Here is a 22,745-nt window from a genome sequence, read left to right as displayed (position 1 = left end):
TTATGGTGAGATTGGTGACATTACTTCTCTAGCTTATGTTTTTTTTAACTTTGGTGGAACTGTTTTTTTTTAAGGAAACTTTGGTGGAACTTGATTTGCAATAATAAGCCTACTAACTCATTTCTCTAATAAAAAAGAATTATGGGCCCTGTTTGGTGAACAACTTATTGGGGGTATATTAGCTCATTTGACTAACTTTAGCTGATTGACTAGTCAAATAAGCTAATACAAGTGTTTGGTAGTAAGCTTATTGAAAGAGCTTATTAACCTCAATAAGCTTTTTAACAAAACATTGGACAAAACAACATATTCAAAGAGCTTATTTGTTTAGGTGAATTTAAATTACAATTTTACCCCCTTGTAAACCCCAACCAAGCAAAGCAAATTCTTGCTTCTTACCTCAGCCATCCACATACTCCATAGAAGATTTGGTTCTCAACTTCTCAAGGTTAATTTTATCAATTTCTTTTCCTTTAACTTTTTTTTTTCTTAATTTCTTTATTTTGATTAATGTTTTTTTAAGTATATTTTATTATATTGGTCATTTTTTTTTGTTAAAAATATTATCTATTTTAATCCAAATTTTAGCAATCCTTATCTCCTCCCAAAAAATTATTTCATCTAACAAAAATTTAAATTAAATTACTACTAGTTTGATGGCAAATAGGCAATCTAGACGACGACATATTTCTTAGGCATGGAGTTTTTTAATTTATAGACATAAAATTTTCCAATATCAAAAGATTGTTTGCATTGTAACATTACAAGGTTTAGCTTGTAATAATTCTTTTCGATTTTATTGATGTTGTGCATTTATCTTTCCTAAGTATTGTAACTTTATACTTAGTATAAAATTATACTTCCAATTGTTCATATTAAAATGATCTCACAACTTCATAAACAGAATTCGCATTAGGAATTCCCCTCGTGAGAAGGGTTTCCTAATGTTTTCTTTTTTCTTACCATTAAAAAAAAAAAAAAAAAACTTCTAAACAGAATTATGTAAAAAAATTATCTCACAATATCATTGATAAAATTATATGCTTAATTATACCTACCATGTAAATTTGTTTAACAATAAATACATATATCATTTTTGAAATAAGTACCCCTAGTTAAATATGCTAACGTCCTTATTGGTCATTTTGCATACTCAAACATTTTTAAGTAATCAGCTACTTACCAAACACTTTTATACAATCAGCTGATACAATAAGTTGGTCAACTCAGCTAATAAAATCAGCTAGTCAAGATCAGCTAACTTAATCAACTTCAGCTTTCAGCTTTCCCTCAAACATGGTCATGGTTGTGTTTGGTAAACAACTTATTTGAGCAAAATTAGCTAATTTGACCAATATTAGCTTATTTGACCAATATTAGCTTATTAACTATTAAATAAGCTAATTCAAGGTGTTTGGTGGGAAGCTTATTAGAAGAGCTTATTCCTTTTAAAAAAGCTCCTTTTAGATGCTTTTCAATTAGTTTATTCATTAATTTATGGTGAAATGACACTTATGCCCCCATTTAATTTTAAATCTTATCAAAGCTATCTACCCACAATTAGCTTATTGGTCATTTCATCTACTCAACGAACTTTAAGCTATCAACTATTTACCAAACACTTTTATACAATCAACTAATATAATAAGTTAGTCAAATCAGTTAATACAATCAGATAGTCAAAATCAGGTAACATAATCAGCTTTAAGCTATTCACCGATCACGACCAATAATTTTAATTCAGTAAAAATAAAGTGGAGTGAAGCGGGTTTTGGTGTTGTGTTTTTCCCGGTGAATATCTGCCCCTAATCCGTCCATCTTTGCCCCACAAACACCCTCACATAAGAACGAAGCACAACAAGTTGAAGTTTCTCCTTCTAATTTTCTTCCTAAAAAAATATAGTTCCTCAAAATATTCTGTTCTCACCTTCTACTTTTACAAATTAAAGTTTCAAGCAACCCTAATTTCGCTAAATTAAATTGTTATTCTTGTCAATATTGTTTCAACAAATGAGTTATTTTGATAATAGTTCAGCAGATCACCGTTAGTTTTCAATAATTTTGCTTTATTTTTATTGAAATTCAGAAATTTTTGTTCAATTAATCTTCTAAAATTTTGATTTTTACTAATGTGTTTTGGTTTTTGTTTGTATTTTCGAAGAACATGGTGTCAAAGGAACGGAAGTGTTTGTTGGTGGACTTGCTCAATCAGTTACTGAACCCTTAATTCGTGAGGTTATTTCTTGTAACTATTTTAATTAGTTTGCAAATTACTGATTTTATTTTACAAGTTATTGTTTTTATGGGTCAAATTTGTGTGCATGCTATTGACATATTCTTTGAAAAAGGTTGATTAGCATATGGTATTGATTAATATTGTTATCTTGTTGATGCATCATGCCATTTTTGTGGAATTGGGTTTGTAAGTTTTCGAGGCAGCTTGTCGAGTTTATGATATATGAGGATGTTTTCTGCTCTTGGTAGGCCTGCCTTGTGGTTATGACAATTAGTGGTGGATCTAGTAATTTTCAATATGGGCGCACTTTCTATCTAAAATGCGAGTGAATATGGGTTGTTTGATTGTTCAGAGATCTTGTAACCTCAAACTTTCGATTACATGCATTAACCACTAGGTTATTAGCAATTAACATTATATAGATTGAGTAATTTAGCTCTGTAATTACTCAAGTAGTCAAGTGAACACCCACCTTGATACTGATGGATCTATCTCTGCCTCTCTGGGTTATGCATATCATTTTGGAGGGTTAGTGGTCTGGCGTTTCAGAATATTTCTGATGTTGGGTGGTCTATTTCCATCTGGCATATTTTAAGTTTTAACTGTAGGAAGCCTGCCGTAGTGGTTAGAATTCTGAATTTTCCATGTCGAGTTCTTAGTAGATTAAAGAGAGTTGTTTCATCTGTTATGTTATAGCTCAACTTAGGGGTGTTTTAGGCAGGGATTTGAAAGTTGGATATGGCCGCAATTGCGATAACTGTGGAATGACTTTCATGGGTACTGTGGATGGCTGTTGGTCTTATGTGTCGCATTAAAGATTGACATTTTCACCAGTGGTTGCTGTTTGTCGATGATTGAGATATAATTTTTTTGTGTCATATATGGTGCTCGTAAGTGCACAACTATGTTGATCTTATTCTAATCTTTATTAAATTAAATGCCTTTTAGTTATTCTCCACATGTGGAAAAGTTATGGAGGTACGGATGATAAAGGACCAGAAAGGCATTGCTAAGGTTCATGTTTCTGTTCTTTTCATTTATTTATTTTTTCTGTTTTACTTCTTTAATGCTATTGCAATTTTAGTAAGCATACTTTTTCTCAAAAAAAAAAAAAAAAAAAAAAAAGAAAAAAAATCAAGCATATTATCTTTTGACCTTTGAGATCTCACTCCTATTCCAGGGGTATTGCTTTGTTCGTTTCTCAACTAAAGAAGCTGCTGCCAAAGCTGTGAGTGATAAATCTGGAATTATGGTAAGGACTAGTTGCATTACATAACTTTTTGTTATGATCTTTCCTGGTGTTTTATGGCTTATGAGATAAGCACTTGGTGATTGTGCTTCTCCAAAGTTGCATCCTTACTTTATGGCTATAGAATGCTCATTCTCATTGCGTTTGTTGAGGGAAACATGAAAGTATGATAGTCTTGTTGACGTGATTATTCTGTTTTCTTGTTGGTTTGCCGCAACATGGCAGAATAAAAACTGAAGATAGTTCTCAGAGTGGCAGCATTTTGCTACTGCTCTCTTTCTAACCTTTGTTCAGGTGGCTGTATTGTTAGATCTTGTTCCTACAGCAGCTGTGCTTTTAATATCTTGTACTGCAATATTATACGATTCACAACATATAGTGTGTATCGAATCTTTATCCCTCTCTTTGGTGCTTAGATGTAGAATGCGATGCGTGCCTTGGTGGCCTAGAGAAGCTTGGGGTTTGTTGCACCAGAGAAACCTGGTTGCAACAAGGTCAAGGAAGTGTGTTGAGTGTTGGGGGGGGGGGGGTGGTTGATTGGTTGGAGTATGTGATGCTTGGACTTATCATTTTACCCTTTCTTACCAGTGTCCACCATCATAATCCGAACAGGAAATTGATATGAAATTTGGGTAGGATTCGGTAGTATGAAATTAGACACGCTGGCAACTCTGACATAAATCTGAAAATTGAAGGTGTAATCTACTGAATTAAGATCTAAAACACTGGGACTTTATTCTTCATGATAGGACGAAGCAGCTGCATTAACAACCTTCTCTGATGATTAGTGCCAGAAACATTATATTTGATTGTTTAATCTAACTAATGTTTACTTACAAAGCCGAGGAAGATGTATCATGTGTTTAACAAGTTAGTAGATAGTGGAGAGGATGTCATCTTTTCTTTTACTCGTGGTTGATGTTCTTGGTAACATGATAAGATTTTGGAGAATAGAGAGGTATTAAAGGGGTTAAGATGGGGAGAGAGGTGAATAGGGAGAGAAATCCTGGTATGGAATACTAGTTGGGTACGGCAGTTTGTAGTTGTGTAGAGCTGCCTACAGTAATTTGAATACAGAGAAAAGGGATAGGCGAGAATGGATTCCTAAGACTTCCATATACCTGATAAAATTGAAGGTTTTAAATCTGGGGTTTGAGGGGAAAGTTCATGGATCTGTCAATTGAAGATAAAATCCACCATAATAAGCAAGTTGGGGTTTTATTTTTTGGATATTGGTGACCCGGTTGAGTTTGCCAGGGCTTCGGTTTCGGGTCTTATCCGATGATGTACTTTACGATTTTCTCTCTCGTCCATTTTTTTGGCTAGTGAAACAACATTGCTAGCTTTTATCCTCACCTTATCTAGTGCTGTCTGCATACTTTACACGTGACTGCCAGGGTTTGAGACTTTGAGGTCCGTCATCATTAGTTTGGGCTTTGTGTTGGGTGTATTGATTGTCCAATACTCATACCTGTGGCTAAAGAAGATTCTCACATGCTGCAGATTTTAGAGCTGATTTAAGATTTGAGGATCTATTTCTTCAAATGTGGCATAGCAGAAGCTAATTCAATCATGATATTCTTTGGGGGGTTAGTGAGTCAAATTCTGAGTTGACTATATATATAAAGTGTGTCTTTAAGAGTGATTTGTTGTGAAATTTCTTTGGGAATTTTTTATTGGGATAATTCGAGGAAGATATATTGGTGGTAGGGTGTCCAATTCTTCCCTTGATGGTAGGATTATGCTACAGCAATCCTGCTTAAATGGTGTCCCTTTCTGTCACTTTTATTTACCCCCTTTCTTAACAATGTGTTTGGATAGAGAAAGGGGAAAGAAAAGATGGGGAGGGAGAGGAAGGGGTGGGAAGGGAGGGGAGGGGAGGGGAGGGTAGAAAGATGAGTTTGCCTTTTAAATCTCTTCATTGTTGGAGAGATTAATTTCTTACAATTTAACCTCCCTTCCCCCCCTAATTACCTTCTTTTCTCATTTGTTATCCAAATAAAAGATACTCCATACCTCTATTTTCCTTCCCTTTCTTTCCCTCTATTTCCTTCAATCCAAACCAAGTGTAAGATTCTCATGTTATTGTGGATTTAGCCAATAATATAATGAGAGGTCTATTTTGGTATATGAGGTGCAATATTTGAATATAGAATGATGGATGTATTAGTCAATATTTTTTTTATTTTATTTTATTTTATTTTATTTTATTTTATTTTTTTTTTAGGAAATTTTGTCAGAAAAAACCATTTAGAACAACCTTTTTGTTGGAAAAAACCTTATATAAATTTTTTGGCACGGAGAAACCAGATTGCAAAATATTTTTGTTGAAGACAACCAAAAACTCTAATTACCCTAATTATCCTATAATTTTCCCTAATTAGCCTTTAACTCTCAATTAGTTAATTATATTAATTAGAAAAAACATAAAACACCCTACCCCCACCTCAGCCACCCCCTCCCCCCTCCCCTGCAGCAGCCGCGGCCAGAATCGGGTTGCCCCTACCACCTGCCGTCTACCTCCCCCTTCCCCTACCCCGCGCCGGCTGATGCTGCCCCTACCCCAGTTCGCTGGGAAGTTTCACCTTCCAAAAGAAATCACACAAACAAATTGCAAATTTCGCTGGCAAGTTATTAATTCAAATAGCTCAAACTTTGGACCCTTTGAATCTCAATTTCGGAAGAGCTTTAAGCAATTCTAATGAATGCCGGAATCTTGATGACGAATTCCCATTCCTGAAATGGGTCGTTGTTGATTGCAGCGGTGATGGTAGCCACTATATTGGGTGGAGTTTTTTTGGTTGGGGTTTAGGAGGGTAGTCATGGCAAGGGTAAAGGGGAAAGGGAGGGGGTCGGTTCGGCGGTGGAGGTTGGTCGGCGGGGGTGGGGGCTCTACGCAGAGTTTGGGGATGAGAGGGGGTTGCTTCCATGGGAGGGGAAGAAGGAGAGGGTGGCTCAGGTTGGCTAGTGCCTGGTGGTGGTGAGGATTTGTTTTTTTTTTTTTCTTAAATTTATAAATTAACTTAATTATGGATGATTTGAAGAATTAAGAGGAAATTAGAGGTTAATTGAGTGATTAGAGATCTCAGGTTGTCTTCTAGAAATTTTTATAAGGTTTTTTTTAACAAAAAAGTTGTTATAAATGGTTTTTTTCTGACAAAATTTTCTTTTTTTTACTTATTTTTTTTATTAGCTTTTCATTTTATTCTATTTTATATTTTTACTTTGTCTCCATAATTTCCCTCCATATGGTAGCCAAATTATATATGAAAGGCTAAGATTCATCCTTAGGTGCGAGCTTTTGATTGGATCTTGGCTTGAGTACTGCAAAAATCTCTCTTTGCACAAGGTGTACAGTAATTGTACTGGACGGTTCTTAGTTTGCTTCTTCTTTGAAATTTTGTGTGACTAATGGTATGCTCCAAAAGGAAGTAGCTAAGACTAAGATTGGAATGGTTGATATTTCATTCTCTGTATGGGAGGTTACTTGTTTGCAGATTATTCCTAGGCGGGGAAGTATGGGACAGGGGTCAGGTTGAATGTTAAGTCTAAATGTTACGATTGCTGAGTATGCTATGTCAAAAGGAGATTGGTATCTTAAAATGTTACTACTTGATTGATTCTGTGGATAGGTTCAAGTATGGCAATAGTTATGTGAAAAATTGTGTAGTGCACTCATGGTTTGAAATTGATGTCTATTTGGCGTGCAAATATGAAGGATATCCAGTGGTGTTCAGATTTACCTTGGATTTTTCTTTGTAATGATAGTTGGATTGGGATTTTCAATGGTAGCATGGTTTTACAGGACATTAAAAATGCAGAAGAGTTGACCTAATTTTTCCTATAGCTTATAGTAGAGGAGTGATGACAATTTATTATAAATGCTTTGTCTCAGACAGGCATGGCTTTGTCCTCTGACATGATTTTGAATCTGGTTGTACCTGTTTTGAGAGCGAGGACTTGGGAAATGGTAGTGCTTTATTGGTGTTTTTAATTATTTTTTTAAATAACTTCAGCAGTGGAGTATGGACTTGCTTTCTAGATTTATTAAAAAAAAATACATATAACTTTTGCATATAACTAACTCAGCTGTTTTGTGTGGAATACATAAGGCTTTTGGGTTTGTATGGTGTCCTAACTGGGAGGTGTTATCCTTATTGCATTGTTTTTGAAGAGAAAAAACTGCCTTAAATTTTTTTTCTACTAAGATGTCTTGCAGAAATGGTCCCAGACATAAGTATAGCCACATTGAGACTCCTTTAAAATTATAAAGTTTGAAAAATACCTCTTTACTAACCTCAAAGTTTCTGATTCCAGGCATTGGCCTTCCAGCCTGTCTATTTCTGGTTATAATTATTACATATGTTTTACTCGATGAAATATCATATACTAAAACAAAATAGCGGCCGCACCATCACGTATAGAGCGAATTGTTGCGGATTATAATTTCACAGAATCGATATTTAGCGGTTTGATGTGGGTTACTAAAATACACCGCATTTTCGGACCGAATCGGCCGGTTCGACAATCGAATTATGAATCACCCGAGAAATTGCATGAATTCGCGAATTTTTCTTCGACTCCATTGAAAAATAGAGAGAGAAGGAAAAAAGGAGGAGATAGAGAGGCAGGAAGAGGAAAGAGATGGGGGTGCTGGTGATCGATGATATTTGTGTTGGGTGTGACCAGTCGGGAAGGTGGGGGTAGGGGAAGTAGGTATAGGATAGGTGTCATTTTATATACCATTAGTTTTTGCTTTTGACCTTTTGACTATTAACTTAACCGGTTGTCTTTACTCTTTATCTTTGTTAATCGGACTCGGCATTTTGGCCGCCGAATGCGCGTCGACATGACGCGTATGGGATTCGGTCACGAAATTCGTGTCCAATTCGTCAACTTCTCCTCGGATTTGGCAGAAACCCTAATCCCCAAATTAAACAAAAATGAAGAAGTAAAAAGTAATAAAACTATAGGCCATTTACTCGTGGGCCTCTGGCGAGCCAAACGCCATTCTGATTTTGCATCGAGGGTGATGGAGAAAAGAGACTCCATTGAAGTGCAGGGAGTTTTTTAGGTGAAGAAGAAGATACGAAGAGAGAGACAAGAAAAAGAAAAGAAAATGTTTTACAGTACTTTTTTTTGTTTTGTTTCTCTCTCTTGCTTACATTTTTCTTTTAATTCACGTGACCCTTACTCTTTATGCTTAACAGCCTGTATTTTCTTTTTTAATCTCATTAAAGGTGTTGACTTTGTTGTAACTTCTTTTTTCTTCTTTTCTATCCTGGCCCACACAGACATCCTTTTTCTTTACTGTTTTTTTTCAAACACAATTCAAACTACTACGTATTTGTATATATATATATATATATATATATATACACACACACACACACACGCGTCCCCGCACCCGTGTCCAAATTTCGGAGTGAGTCCCCGAGTCCCAAAATTTTGGACTTTGCCGAATTGGACACCTTGACCCGTGTTCGTGTCCGACACCCGTACTCGAGTCCTGGTAACATAGCTCTTTATGTGTTACCCAACATAATTAGTAAATAATTAAATTTAAAGGGAATTTATTATGGGTCTAACTAGCAATTAAAAATAATTAAAATAATACTGGAATAAATAAAATAAAAATTATCAATTTTTATTATAAGAAAATGTTAAAAAATTTTAAATCCAAATTTTTTGAGTAATAATGCTAATAAACATATAAAATTATCTATTCCATTACCGCGACACATCACCGTTATCGCGATAGCGGCCGAAACCGTGCCCGGAACGGCATTTTCGGACCATAGTTAGTATAGTTGTCTCGCTTATGACCATTTATAGTGATATCATCTATATTGGGATTATAGAGGAAGACCTGGTGCAGTGGCCTAGGGTTCACCTCGCGTCCTCAGGGTGTGAGGTTTGAGCCTCACCATGAACATTCCCCTTTCCTTACCTCCCAGGCATTGCCAGCTAGGATTTTTGTGATAAGAGCCTTTGGCTGGGCTAGTTAACCTTACCGTATTGAAAAAGAAAAAAAAAATCTAAACTTGGAGTATTCTTGAGTGCCTCAATGTGTAGAAGCTTTTCGGAAAATTTTCCAAAGTAGAGATTTAATAAGGTGATTTGTGTTTTGTATTATACTTTATATGAGAATTTTGTGGTAGGAAGATATTTATTTATTTATTGTATTTTATTTAAGCTACTTGGTTTGTTGTGTGATGGTGTCCACCTTCTTCTTCTATGTCAGCTGGATGGCAGGAAAATTGGTGTTCTTCCATCAACACAGCAATATTCTCTGTTTCTGGGGAATCTTCCCAAAGGTCAGTTTCAGTTTTATCCTTTTATATTTCAGTCATTGACCAATAACCAAAAGCTTTCTGTCTTTCCTTGTTTATTGTCATTGTTAATATTTATGAAATGGCTTTTGCTTCAAGATCTCTCTTGTTGTCTTTAGAATTTATGTTTGACCTTTGTTTCTTTCAGAGTGGAGTCCAGATGAATTTGACAGAGTGGTTAGGCAGGTATGCCTTGGAATTGTTGACTGTTTGTAAGAATTGTAAGTTTGTATAGTGTTTTCTTCAGCTGTAAGATGAGTTTCTTTTCCTATAGGTATTTCAGGATGTGGATTCTGTAAACCTTGTTATGATGTCTGGTGATGGAGTCACCCCATCTACTCATAAGCAGCAAAACCGTGGATTTGGTTTTGTGCAGTTCTCATCCCATGCCGTGAGTCATTTGCCTTTTTATATTATGTTTATATTTGCAAGTTTGTCCTGTGGAGATGACGGGTGACTTATTATTGCATCTGAATTCATACAGGCTAGAGGCTCAGGTTCGTGAGATTGACACTTGCTTCAGCATGTATTGGGGTGTTTATCAGTGAATAGGGATATTATAAAATGACTAAAAAAATATTATTTGCTAATAATTGACACCAATCACCAAACAATAACTTAGTTGGAACCAAGAACAACACAGTATGAATTCCAAAATATGTCCAATTAGGCATTGATAATCAGAAATAACACCAAAATTCACTATCCATTTGTCAGCAACTGGAAATTAGCTAATACCCAGGTTTTGCCCATTGTCCTATGGAAGTCTAACCTAATAGAAGATATCATTTGGTTTGGAAAGTTAATTTCACTTCCTTTTCTAGATAAATTGATACATGCGATGAATGAGATAAGAAATGCGTGTTGTTAAGTTACAACACCTATATACGAGTAGATTACACCCTTTTTTCAACCTGAGTAAATAGGTCAAATCAAGAAAAAGGGGCTGTCAATTGATTTTCAACTATTGTAAACATATTATTGTCACTCGTTATAATCTAATTAGCTAATCCTGAAAAGTTCCCCCTGTATTCATAGTATACTTCACCTATGCTAGACTTGAGGGCAATGTATTAAAAAGCTCAAGTTGCTCCAAACTTCCAAAGCAATAGAGGTTCCTGTGCCTAGGCGCACTCAGTTTGCCTCCTTGAAGTGAGAGGTGCACTATATAAACACTAAATTTTTTTGTCTAAAGTGTTCCTCATGCACTTCTGGTGCATCTCTAAAAATTGCCTTCCCTATTCACCCAATGCCCAAGGTTTCTTTTCTAATTTTCTATACACTGCATGAGGGAAGGGCTAGGTGTGCAAAAATTTTGTATTTGATTTAGCTTGTGAGAGAAACCTATTCTGTTGAAAAGTTGATAATTGCTTTCCAAGCTTTTTGTTCAATAGAGTTTATATCCACTCTCTCTCTCTCGCGTTCCTAATTACTTCATTCTTGTTATAAAAATTATCAAATCAGCAAATCCTAGAACAATCCTTTTGTCATCGATCTTTAGATGATGCTGAGCTTAGGGAGCATTTTCAACTAGCTCAAAATTTTCATCTTCTTTATCACATTGTAATGTATTCCTTGGAGTTTCTAGTAGTTGATGCTTCGTTCTAGATGAGTTTGTTTTACCAATACTGAATCACAAGATTTGTATAGAAAAATTTGGAGGGTCCACTTTGTTTGTACTAATATTGGTGGTGTTGATAACATGTAAATGTAGTTGGATTACACTCCTGCCGTCCTGCCCCTGCATTAAATTTCCTGTAATTGATATAATTTAACTTAGAAATGGAATATGTAATTTTTAGGCAGTTCTTTTGAAAAGTTCAATATATAGTTAGACAATGTTGGATTAAAAAAGAAAATAATAATAATAATAATATATGTGCCTACTTTACCCAACGTTTAGGCGCAATTGTTTTCTTCACTTAATTTGTTATGATGGATGTGAAAAAGATTAATGAAGAACAGCAATAAAGTACACACATAATCACATATCTACGTGATTCGATAATTATAATAATGGTCAAGCTACATCCGTAGGCACACAAAAAGGAAGTTTATTGATCTTGAGGAGTAACAGATTGCATAATTAGGCTAGGCAATGATTCAGGGATTCAATATACTACCCCAAAAATAGAAGTGGAACAGTCCCTAAATAAGGCCCAAGCAGAAAATACTCATACATGGTCAAATGTAGAAGACATACAGATTTAAATTATATTCTAATATATAAGTAGTAGTATCCTGCTAGAGTTTTTTTCTATACTGATGTGGCAAACCTCCTTATTTTGGTATATACCAATTTGGTAATTTTGCCTATGTATTATTAGCTAGATTGTTTCTGATAGACTCACTATCTTGAAGGGTCATTCTACCTTCCTAGTTAACTTCCTTGTGTTATTGATATTATTTCCCAGTCTGTTTCAGTTAGCTGAGCTATTTTGCTGTCTGAATGTTCAGTTTTAGCTGAATATTCAGGGTGAAATCCTTGCTTCATCTACAGTGCAAAGATATTCCTTTAGACCTTTTGTCTTGGTAATTGGAGAAGTTGCTGATCTGTCAGCGCAATGTACCGAATTCTGTTCCATTGCCATCTTGGGAGAGGGAGAGGGAGAGAGAGAGGTTTACTGCTGGGTTTGTTGTTTAGCATTTAGGTTGATAATTGAGAGAGAGAGTCAAGGTTCTTGCAAGCTTGAATACCCTTTGGTATTGCTGTGATCCTAGTATATTAATCAAAACCATCTTCCTCCTTAATTTCTGTCTTTAATGGTATCTAAGCTATGTATATCTGTAGCAAGATAATTTATGCTATAAAACGATAAAGTAAAGCATTGATTGTTTCCAATCAAAAAAATCGCTTGCTGACACAAATACTCTCTAGCTGATAATCAGTTGCCGCAGAAGCGGCTTAACACCTTAAAACTTTTTTCAAAACTGTAATTACAATTGCTGATATTTCCTTATGAGGGCTTATCAGTTCCACAATCACCTATCCTAAGTTCTATAAATTTGATCAAAGCTCCTTAAAATTCATAATTACAGGCTGCTGGACGTGCATATAGATTGAGCTCAAAATCAGATTTTGTTCTTGGTGGAAAATGTCATCCAACTGTGCAGTGGGCTGAGGAGGAACCTGAAATTGATCCAGATGAATTTGCCAAGGTCGCTTTCTTGCTGGTTTTCTTTTCTTTAAAGATATAGCCCATTTTACATGTTGATTCTCCACATCAGGTGAAGATTGCATTTATCAGAAACCTTCCTGCAGACGTAACTGAAGGGTTTTTGAGGAAGCTGTTTGGACCTTTTGGGGAGGTATGGGCTAACTTTAGAAATATTTTAATCAACTTAATATGATTATGTATGACAATATTGAAGTTACTTTTTGGAATTTCAGATAGAGAAAGTAGTTTTGTCTAAGAAGGGTCAGTCGCAAGTTGGGTTTGTCCATTATGCTAAAAGACAGGTATTATATCCTTTTCTACAATATGATGATGTACTATTCATGGATATATGCAGCCCTAATCTCACTGTATCTTTGTTAAGTTGGAATCATGCACTAATGTATTTTTGTATTGCTTGAGTATGTTAAATTATATGCTTAATCACTGACTAAGATGAAACCATGTTATCTAGGAGCTATAGTATGTCATAATTGTTGTCAAAATGAACTCTTAATTTTGTATGTCGATTGTATGAATTTAACTAGCACATTCATAACATGCATTTGAGGCATACAAAATTACATATTAAAGGTAAATTTAATATACACAAAAAATATAAAAATTGCAATATTGGGACTGACCCTTAGATTACTCATCATATATCCCTACCTTGTCACAAATTCCATTAGCTTACTCGTCATATGAAATCAATAAAAAAAAATACAAGATTATGTTACCCATTGAACCCAACTAAATAATTTTGAGAAACGGGATAGCTTGCTCGATCATATCTAAACATTTTGTGAAAACAACTTTCTCTAGGATATAAGCAAAGGTACACACCTTCTGTTGGTGAGGCACACTTGTTTGTCAAGTCCTCGGAAGTTATCCCTTCTGACTATAATCAGCTGCTATGTTGCACATACTCGAGTTTGGGTGTCGTATCCCAGTAGGGATCGGAGGATCCGATCTTCCGATTCAAAAAATAGCCGATACGAGGATACGGTCAAAAGAGTGTCTTGACTATTTGTTTAGACACGGTTGACGTATAAAGTTTCGGGAATTTTTCAGATACTTGGTAAAAAAGAAAAAAAAAAAAATCTATAATATTATCATTTGTACCAAAAAAAAAAAAAAAAAAAAACAGGGATAATAGTAAGAGAGCAAGTAGTAATTAACAAATACGTAGTATAGTATATTTTTTCCTTAATTACACAAAAATAAATGGAAAACAACTGTCATTACTCTCACCTAAGTCATGAAAAGGTAAAGTTAGTAAATTAATAAAAAGTACTCAAGTATTTTAGACTTTTTACTCTTTAGTCATGTTAAAAGAGTTTAAAAAAAAAAAAAAAAATTCACAGCCAAACAATTGTCCTCCATTAAATTTTTTTTCATCCCCTCCTTTCTCTTTAACCCTTAACTTTCTTATTCATTAATGGGTTCCACAGCTTCACAAAACTCAAAATCAATGGATCTTGAAACTTGCTCCGGGTAACTTCTCTGGTATGTGAGTCGATGCCTTAACCCAGGTGTGTCGCACATCGTGTCGAGTCGACATGCGATACTCTGGTTTGAGGGGAGTGTCGGGGTAACACAAATCAGCTGTAACAAACTGTTCCTTCTATCCTGATTTATAGTTGCCACACGCACTTTTGGCTTGTGGTCTAGTGGAAGTGGGAAAAGAAGAGAGAAAGTTGAATGGGGAGAGGATGTGGCCTAGCATTAAAGAAAACATAGAGAGAGAGAGAGATGTTTAAAAGCTATGTTGCAATTATGTTGGGACATCCAAAAAATGGCATTAGTTGCTAGCTGGCAACTAAATTGGATGGAATCCTAGTGCCTACATTGGCTACATGAATGTTAGATCGCCACTAATTTGTAAATGCAGCAATGAAGCATATCATGCTATTGTGTTGATGACAAGGCAAGCATAAACAAGGAAATTGGAAGTACAAAGAAATGAAAAAAGCATATTCAGTGTAAAAAAGATCAGGACAAAGAAAAATTTATAGTCTAATGAATGAGAGAGGGGAGAGAGAGGGAGAGAGGGAGGTAAAGGGAGAGGAAGAGAGAAGGAGGTAAAGGGAGAGGAAGAGGGGAGGGAGGGAGGATAATAAACAGAAGCAAAAGAAATATTAGGATGAAAGATTAAGTCTCTCTCAGACCCAATTTGGTGTGCTCATTTGACATGGTACATAGTTTTAAGAAATATGTTAAATTTTTGCTGATCAAATGTTATTTTAATGAAAAGTAGATGGTGTGGCAGTTAGTGGGATATTTTTGTTTAAATTGAATTTGAGTGTGGGACCCTATCTTTTAGTGGCAGAGAAAGAGAAGTAATAATAAATTAGTTATTGCCAATTGAAAAATACGCAAACTAAATTAGGATTGATGAAAAAGGAAAGTGAGCTAACGGAATTGGTTAAAGGGAGTTATAAGACAAGTTGTATTGGGTATGGTTCTAAGAATTGGACATGGAGCTTTTAAATTAAGGACGTAGGAATAAACTTTAGAAGCATTCCACTTTTTTTGACAAGGACTTGGTAACATAATCTTTATCTCAAATTGCTGTCGAAATAAAATCTCACTTATAGGGAAATTGGTGTGTGAATTGGGAGTTTGGGAATTAAGGGTCGGATAGGGGTTGAGAATACAACAATCTCTTTTTTGATTTGTATTTGGTTTAATTATTGGTAATTGGTCATATTAGTTTTATCCCTATCCCTATCTCTGATACTCCTCAACACACCCCCCCTCCCTTTCCCAGAGGTAATAAAACCTTATTTTATCCCCAATTCCAAGCTCTTATACTTTTCCAAACTCTTAGCTCATTTTCTTCTCCTTCACACAAAATAAACATTGTAACTTAAATTCCCACCTCCTCTAATTTTCTGTCCCAAGCAGCAATTCCTACAAAACAGCACCTCCTATGTTGTTGAGCAAAATAATTTCCCACTAGGTGTCCGTGCAAGATTGAAAAAAGCACTAGTTAGGGGTGTTCGTTCGGATTTCGGTTTGGATTTAGTCCAAATCCAATCCAATCCGAAATGTAATTCGGTTTTCAATTTTCCAATCCGATCCGATCCTAATTTCTCTCCCAATCCAATCTGATCCAATCCGAATTAAAATTTGGTTATTTGGATCCGATCCAATAATCCGAATTATGATACATTATTTTTTAGTGCCTAAAACGATTATGAAAATAAAGCTTTAATATAAATACAAGTCTTCAAAATCATGATTAAAATAAATAATTCAACATCAAGTCGTTAATTAATTAATACAAAGTCTCACTAAGTTATTTTATGTAGTAGTAAGTGTTTGAGCTAATCTTCAAAAGACAAAGAAATCCATATTTATACAAAATTAATATTACAATTCGGTTTTCGGTTTGGATTGTATCCAGTTAGGGTCAATCCGATCCAATCCAAAATTTCAAAAATTCTCAATCCGATCCGATTTAAAATTCGGATCCAATCCGAATTGATAATTCGGTTTGGATTGGATTGGATTTCGGAATCCAAATTATAGACACCCCTAGCTCTAGTTTGTGGCTTATCGAACAACCCAGATTCACTTTCATTTTGTTTTTTGTTTTAAGTACAAAGGTGTTTATAAGACTTATGTAATGATGCGGGCCTATTAGCTCGCTCGCTTTTTTGATTTGCTAAGGTTCTTACCTAATACTCCATTTATGATTAATTTCAAAGTTTAAGAAAAATTATAGAGGACCAAAATGGAAATTTTATAAAGGTGTATTTAATTGTTAGTGGAGAGATGGAAAAAAAAAAAAAGTAAAGAAAATTAGCGCAAGTGTCAGTGGGAGAGAAATGCTCCCTTTGTTTTGTAATAATCACTACAATTTGACTTTTACACTATTTATATGCCTAATTTGAATATACTTTATACCAGTGGCGGATCTAGAAGATTCAAAAGTTTATTCTATGTTTGGACAGTCTGGTGAATGTATTAAGAAAGAATATGAGTCTTATTGGAATTTTTGGTTAAGGTGATGGAGAATATGGATTTTGATCCTAGGTCGAGGAGTTGATAAGGGTTTGTCTTATACTCATTGTATATTTCTGGCCTATAGTTTTTCTGCCATGTTCATTAGTATTAATGGGTGTTCAGTCATGTTCATTAGTATTACTGGTTGTTCAGTCATGTTCATCTCTATTCATGGTTGTTCAGTTATGCTCGTGTCTGCTGACATGACCGAACACTGGATTATTTTCTTTCGTTTAAAATTAGATGGGTCATTTCGTCATGAAATTGGTTTATTTAAGGGCTGAAATGGAGTAATGACAACATTTCAATGTTTTGTGATAGGTAGAGGATTCTGTTTTAATTTTTGCAGTTACCGTTTCGCATACTGGTACTTCTTATTCCTAGCTTAAAAAAGAATGCTTTCTTTTTTCTAGGATCTTGATTGTGCAATCAAGGGATTGCATGATAGGACAGTCCAAGGGCCGAATTCTGGTTTGTTTAAGCTCCAGGTATTCAGTTGTGCAACTATATAGATTTTATGACTCGTTATCGTCATCCATAAGTCCAATGAAATCGTTTGCTATCGAATATGAAAATGCATTGTGTATTGACAGGTAGAAGTTGCAAGACCCTTTGAGAAAAACAAGAAAAGAGCCCGTGAAGGATCAAGTAGGGCCGTGACTGACGTGAGTCAATCCAAAGTCTTGAAGGCTTACTCTGGTTTTACTTCAGGTGGCCATGTTTCGAAAGTCCGTGAGGTTTGTTAATTTGATCATGCTGTAATGAGCATATTTATATATTCATTATATCATACATGAGACAAATTTTCTTTGGAATTGTGGACTATCGGTATTGGTATTGCTATTGGTATTGGATATAGTCATGAATCCATGCAAAATCTAGGACTATCCTGTGATTGGATTCAGGTATAATATAATAAGAAAGTTTGAGAAATACTTCCTCTGTTTCTCAATTGATGCATCATAGGGAAATGTCTCACAAACCAGTAAGGAGAGGGAGTGGAGATATTTACATATTTTCCCATGTGATAAGCTTTAATTATGGTATGTAAAATAAAAGTGGAGAGTTGGTCCCCACTTATTTGGAGTACACGTTTATTTGGAGTACAAGTTGAGGACAAGATAGTAATCTCACACATAAAATCTTACTAAAAAGAGAAGTGATGTACATTTTGTGAAACTTACAAAAAATGATGCATCAATTGAGAAACGGAGGAATTGGGATTTTATAAAATGAGGTTCTAAATTTAAATACTGAATATCATTATTTTCAGAATTTAGAAACTGAAATCAGACACTTTCCAGATCTTTCTAGTTTTATATTGTTTTCCCGTGTAATACTCCGTAATTTCAAAGCTTTTATTGTGTAAAATTAATTACCTTATTTAGAGAAATGCGGAGGCATAAACTGCTACTCACCATGTTTAACTTTAGTTGATGCAATGAAGAAATTTGTAAGCTCTAAATCAATTGAACTTTCTTAATTATAGTGTACACTCATCTAGGTAAATTCCACAAATGATGACAGTTTAAATCTTACACCCTTGACCCTTGTCAAAAGTCAAATCATCAACCTTAATAAAGATGTGAATATTCCTTAAATAAACCTATTTCTATAAAGTTGCCATCACACTTGAACCATTGAATCTTGAGAAAATTATATGTTTTTCGGTAAAGTTATAGGTTCCTATTTTTACAATGTATATCTTTGTGGAAGATTTCAAATTGCTACTAGATTTTGACAAGGTCTTGCTATGCTTATGTGATAGTTTTCTGAGGTTGGAATCTTGGTAATTGACTTCTTTTTGTAGTTAATGCATTTGAATAGTTGCTTGACCAGAATTTGATTATAATTTTCATTCTGTACTTCCAAAATTTACGGAATGTAAACACAAATTATATTTTTCTGTTTTATGACTTTAGCTTGACGTGGATAATTTACTATCAGGAACATGTTGGTGATCCATATGAAGCAGCAGTAGTTTCACTACCCGCTGCTGTCCAAGATCGTTTACTTCGGATCCTACGACTGGATATTGCTACCCGTTATGATGTAAGCATTCACAGATGGCCTCTTAGCATGTGGCATTTTTATTTTCTTACATACAGCTATTTGTGGACCATCTGCTTTCTTTATTTGAGAAATAGGCTTATAGTCTAATACATTGTAAATTTACTGAAAGTCTGATATGCAACCTTGACAGCAGGATTATAGCTTACATTGCTAATGAAGAACAGAACATTAAAAGAGTGAATCAAGTGACAATAGTCACGATACAAAAGATGGGAGAAACCAACTTTCTGCAGACCTAAATTTTTACTCTCCCAAACCAAGTTAATCACAAAATATTTAAATAAATAATAGAGGAAATTATTTAGCTTTGTGCTAGCAAATTATGTAAAATCTCATACATCATGTCATTGGGCTTCCAAACCTTATAGTAACTTAGTTTTTAGCTTTTATTATGCATTGTTTAGAATAGGGATAGTATTTGATCTGGCTGATTATAAATGTGAGATCTACAAAATTCAATGCTGTTTCTTCTACATCAAACAGCACGGGACACTGCTACATACTGTCCGTATTGAATAGGCACTTCTTGCCATACATGCTTTCCAGGAGCAGTGGCAAGATATCACGGCAGTAATCTCATACAAGTGATTTTTTTTCTTTTTCTCATAATGAGGTCTCTTCACTTTTCATGCCTTTATCCCGATCGCATTGTTTATATAACCTTTATTTCGCTCGTATCATTTAATGCAGCAATTCTTCACTTTTTTCAGTTTAGTTCAGTGGACATTGACACCATTTAATCGTTTATATTTTCTTCCAATATTTTATTTTATGTGTTTTTTGTTGGTAGATTGACATACGATGCCTGAGAAGTCTTAAGGAGATCCCAGAATCAGCTGCAATATCTGTCCTTGATCAGGTTGATTTTTAGTTGTCTTTGTCTCCATTTCTCATTTCATGTGCTACACTAACTGTACTCTCCTGTATGCAGTTCCTGTTATCAGGAGGAGAAGAAATTGACAAAGGAGCATTTCTTGCGGGATTAATTACCAAGGTATACTTGTCTAGATGCAAATCTAAACCTGTAGTTTGTAGGAGATTTTCTTATACATTTTTTCGTTGAGAATCTCTCTCTCCTGTGACATTCTCTTGTTCAGTATCAGACTAGAAGCCTAAGGACAAGTCAATTGCCTGAATATACGCCAAGGGAAGATGAATATGTAAGTGCAAGATCAGAATTGGCCAGGTTACCAAGTCGAAGCCAGGTGCCAGTTATGGACTCCTTTTCTTCCCACGTGGCCACCTCACGGTCAGTTGTATCTGTTTCTTCTCATGCGATACTCATTTTTGCATGCACATACTAATTGAGTAACTAGATGCCTTTATTTACTGAGGAAAAGGGCACAACTAGCTTATATCATGCAAGAGAATAAACTATTTGATGATTTATCTGATTAATTATGTAGCCAAACCTTCACCATTTGTTACATATGGATGGAAAAGTTGGCTGGTACTTGCAATTTACACTAGTGGTTATGGAAAACTTAAGACAATGTCAGCATTTTGATTGTATATATGACGAAATACACAAGAGTATAAAAGTGAGTTTCAGTGCTAAGAGAGTTCTGTTATGAGGATCTACCAGTAGACAATTTCTTATAAGATTTTTTTTGAAGGAATATCTTATAAGATTCATCTCCTGTTTGTTGCTGCCCTTAGGTCTGGAAATCTCTTTTGCACCCTTCAAATTCAATGGAGTTCATGAAAGCATATCCAAATTGATTTCCAGCTGAACTTGCCAAATTTAGGCTTTTTTTTTTTTGGGTTTGCGGCGGGGAGGGGGGGGGGGGGGGGGGGGGGGGAGTATGAATGTTGGGATGGGTATGAATATCCAAACATCCAAGTGTCACACACCCTTCAGCCATTGGAGGACTGGCCTAACATTGGACTCAGTGTGGGGACATGCATCTATGAAACATGACTAGAAAATTTTGGATTAAATTTTTTGGGTAACATTTTCCTGTATCGTTATCACTGCCCAGAACTAATAATTTTCTTCTCAAATATTAGCTAATTGCCTTGTGCATTATTGTTACCCTCAATTCTTGTCCATTATGAATGAATGTTGTGTTGTACAGTGTTTTGTTATTGAATTATATACATTTCTTGTCATTGATCTGCTGTACATGCATCGATAAGCAGTTATTTTTTTAACTTTTTATTTATTTATTTATTATTTTTTATAATGTATGCTTTAATCATTTGCGTCTTGTCACAGGTATGAGAAATATTCTCCTAATTTGCCCTATTTTGATTACTCGCCATCACCTCGAGCTGGCATTACAAGAACATTTGAGGAAAGGAATACTTCTCCAGTGTACTTCCCAGGTCCCTCATCAAGCTATGGAAGTTTGGGAATAAAGTCACCCATTTTAAGCACTGCATCTCACCAACCTACACGACCTCAAGTTAGATTTGATCCTTACACAGGTGAACCTTATAAATTCGACCCCTACACAGGCGAACCTATTCAACCGGAAACTCTTTCACGTGGCGGTCGAAGCCTTTACTGATGGTGATAGAGCCTTTGAGAGGGCTACCTTTTCCCTGGTCTTCCGGTGACATGTGAGAAGTAATTAGCAAGTTTAAGTAGTACAATAGTGATAGTTGTAGGTTTTTCATTCAATAGTGTTTTACTTCTGGTCTTTTAGAAGACGATGTCAAGTTGTTTAAGTTGCACAATAGTGTTATTAATTTAAGGAAAAATTGAAAAGAATAATCCCCCTTTGGCACATCTTCTCAAAATAATCTCACATTTTCGTATTTCAGAAATAATCCCACCTTTATACCCCATCTTCTCAAAATGAGCCTTTTATCGGTTTATAAAATGAGTAACCTATTTTAGAAGGTGACTTGACACTTGTCACCTTCTAATTGGTCCTATTTTTAAATAATTAAAAAAACAGAACAATTAAAAAAAAAAAAACTCAGCTCCCATCCCCAACCCGACCACCCCCTTCATTGTCGGACTGAAGTGGCCTGCCTTTGCCCGCCACCGCTGAAACAACCAGGTTTTTTTTTTTTATTATTATTTTTTAATTCTTTTTATTTCTTAAATCTCTCCTTCAAACCTGCCACCTCCCCCACTGCTTCAATGGCAGATCTCCATGACCACCACCACCAAACCTCCATACTACCATTACACCCACCAGATCTCACCTCGAACTCCCAACCTTACCCCCACAAAACACCATAATTCTCTCTCTTCACCGTCCTCGCCCTACCTCGCCGGTCTAAAACAAGCCGACCTGAATGACCACCCACATCTTCCTCTTATTTGATAATTATTGTTGTTCATGGTTAATTTATTACCCCAACATTTGATCTATTTTTGTTGATTGTGAAATAGGGTAGATGTGAATTTTTGTGGGTATTTGAAAAAATTGAGGTTTTTATTGTTTAATTTAAGTTTGTAATTGAATTTTTCTGGGTTTTTTGTGTTAGAATTATGAGTAAAAGCGGCAATCTGCATTGCTTGAATGTTCCATTAATTGAAATGATAATGAGGGTTGGTGGAGTACGCAACAAAGAGGGGAAGCAGGCAGGGAGGCAGGGTAAGGTGAGAGGGTAGTGCCGTGACGAGCTGGTGGTTGTGGTGGGGGACTAGGGAGGGAAGGGGGAGGAGAAAATATTGTTTGGGTGGAGGTCAAGTGGTGGTGTGGGTGGAGGCAGGTCTCTGGTGAAGG

At 35.3% G+C, this 22,745-nt stretch overlaps 1 protein-coding gene across 2 annotated transcripts; it reads left to right on the top strand.

Moving 5' to 3' along the window:
* Nucleotides 1–1,811: 1,811 nt before the first annotated feature.
* Nucleotides 1,812–21,780, top strand: LOC145595304 (uncharacterized). 2 transcript variants are annotated; one of them, XM_081651694.1, is made up of 17 exons: nucleotides 1,812–2,044; nucleotides 2,162–2,235; nucleotides 3,185–3,250; nucleotides 3,417–3,488; nucleotides 9,730–9,802; nucleotides 9,966–10,003; nucleotides 10,092–10,208; nucleotides 12,857–12,976; nucleotides 13,046–13,126; nucleotides 13,209–13,277; nucleotides 17,400–17,474; nucleotides 17,580–17,723; nucleotides 18,934–19,038; nucleotides 19,850–19,918; nucleotides 19,991–20,053; nucleotides 20,163–20,308; nucleotides 21,278–21,780. In XM_081651694.1, exons 1-17 carry the CDS (start codon nucleotides 2,011–2,013, stop codon nucleotides 21,570–21,572), a joined length of 1,641 nt encoding a protein of 546 aa, XP_081507820.1. In that variant the 5' UTR covers nucleotides 1,812–2,010; the 3' UTR covers nucleotides 21,573–21,780. The 2 variants fall into 2 exon arrangements, with proteins under 2 accessions (XP_081507820.1, XP_081507819.1); XM_081651693.1 differs by having other exon boundaries at nucleotides 1,813–2,044; nucleotides 20,157–20,308.
* The last annotated feature ends 965 nt before the right edge of the window (nucleotides 21,781–22,745 follow it).

Source organism: Chenopodium album, chromosome 19 (assembly GCF_948465745.1).
Source record: "Chenopodium album chromosome 19, dcCheAlbu1.1, whole genome shotgun sequence".
In the NCBI taxonomy this organism is placed as follows: Eukaryota; Viridiplantae; Streptophyta; class Magnoliopsida; order Caryophyllales; family Amaranthaceae; genus Chenopodium; species Chenopodium album.
The sequence above is the reverse complement of the archived record's forward strand: the minus strand, read 5'-3'. Positions and strand labels throughout refer to the sequence as shown.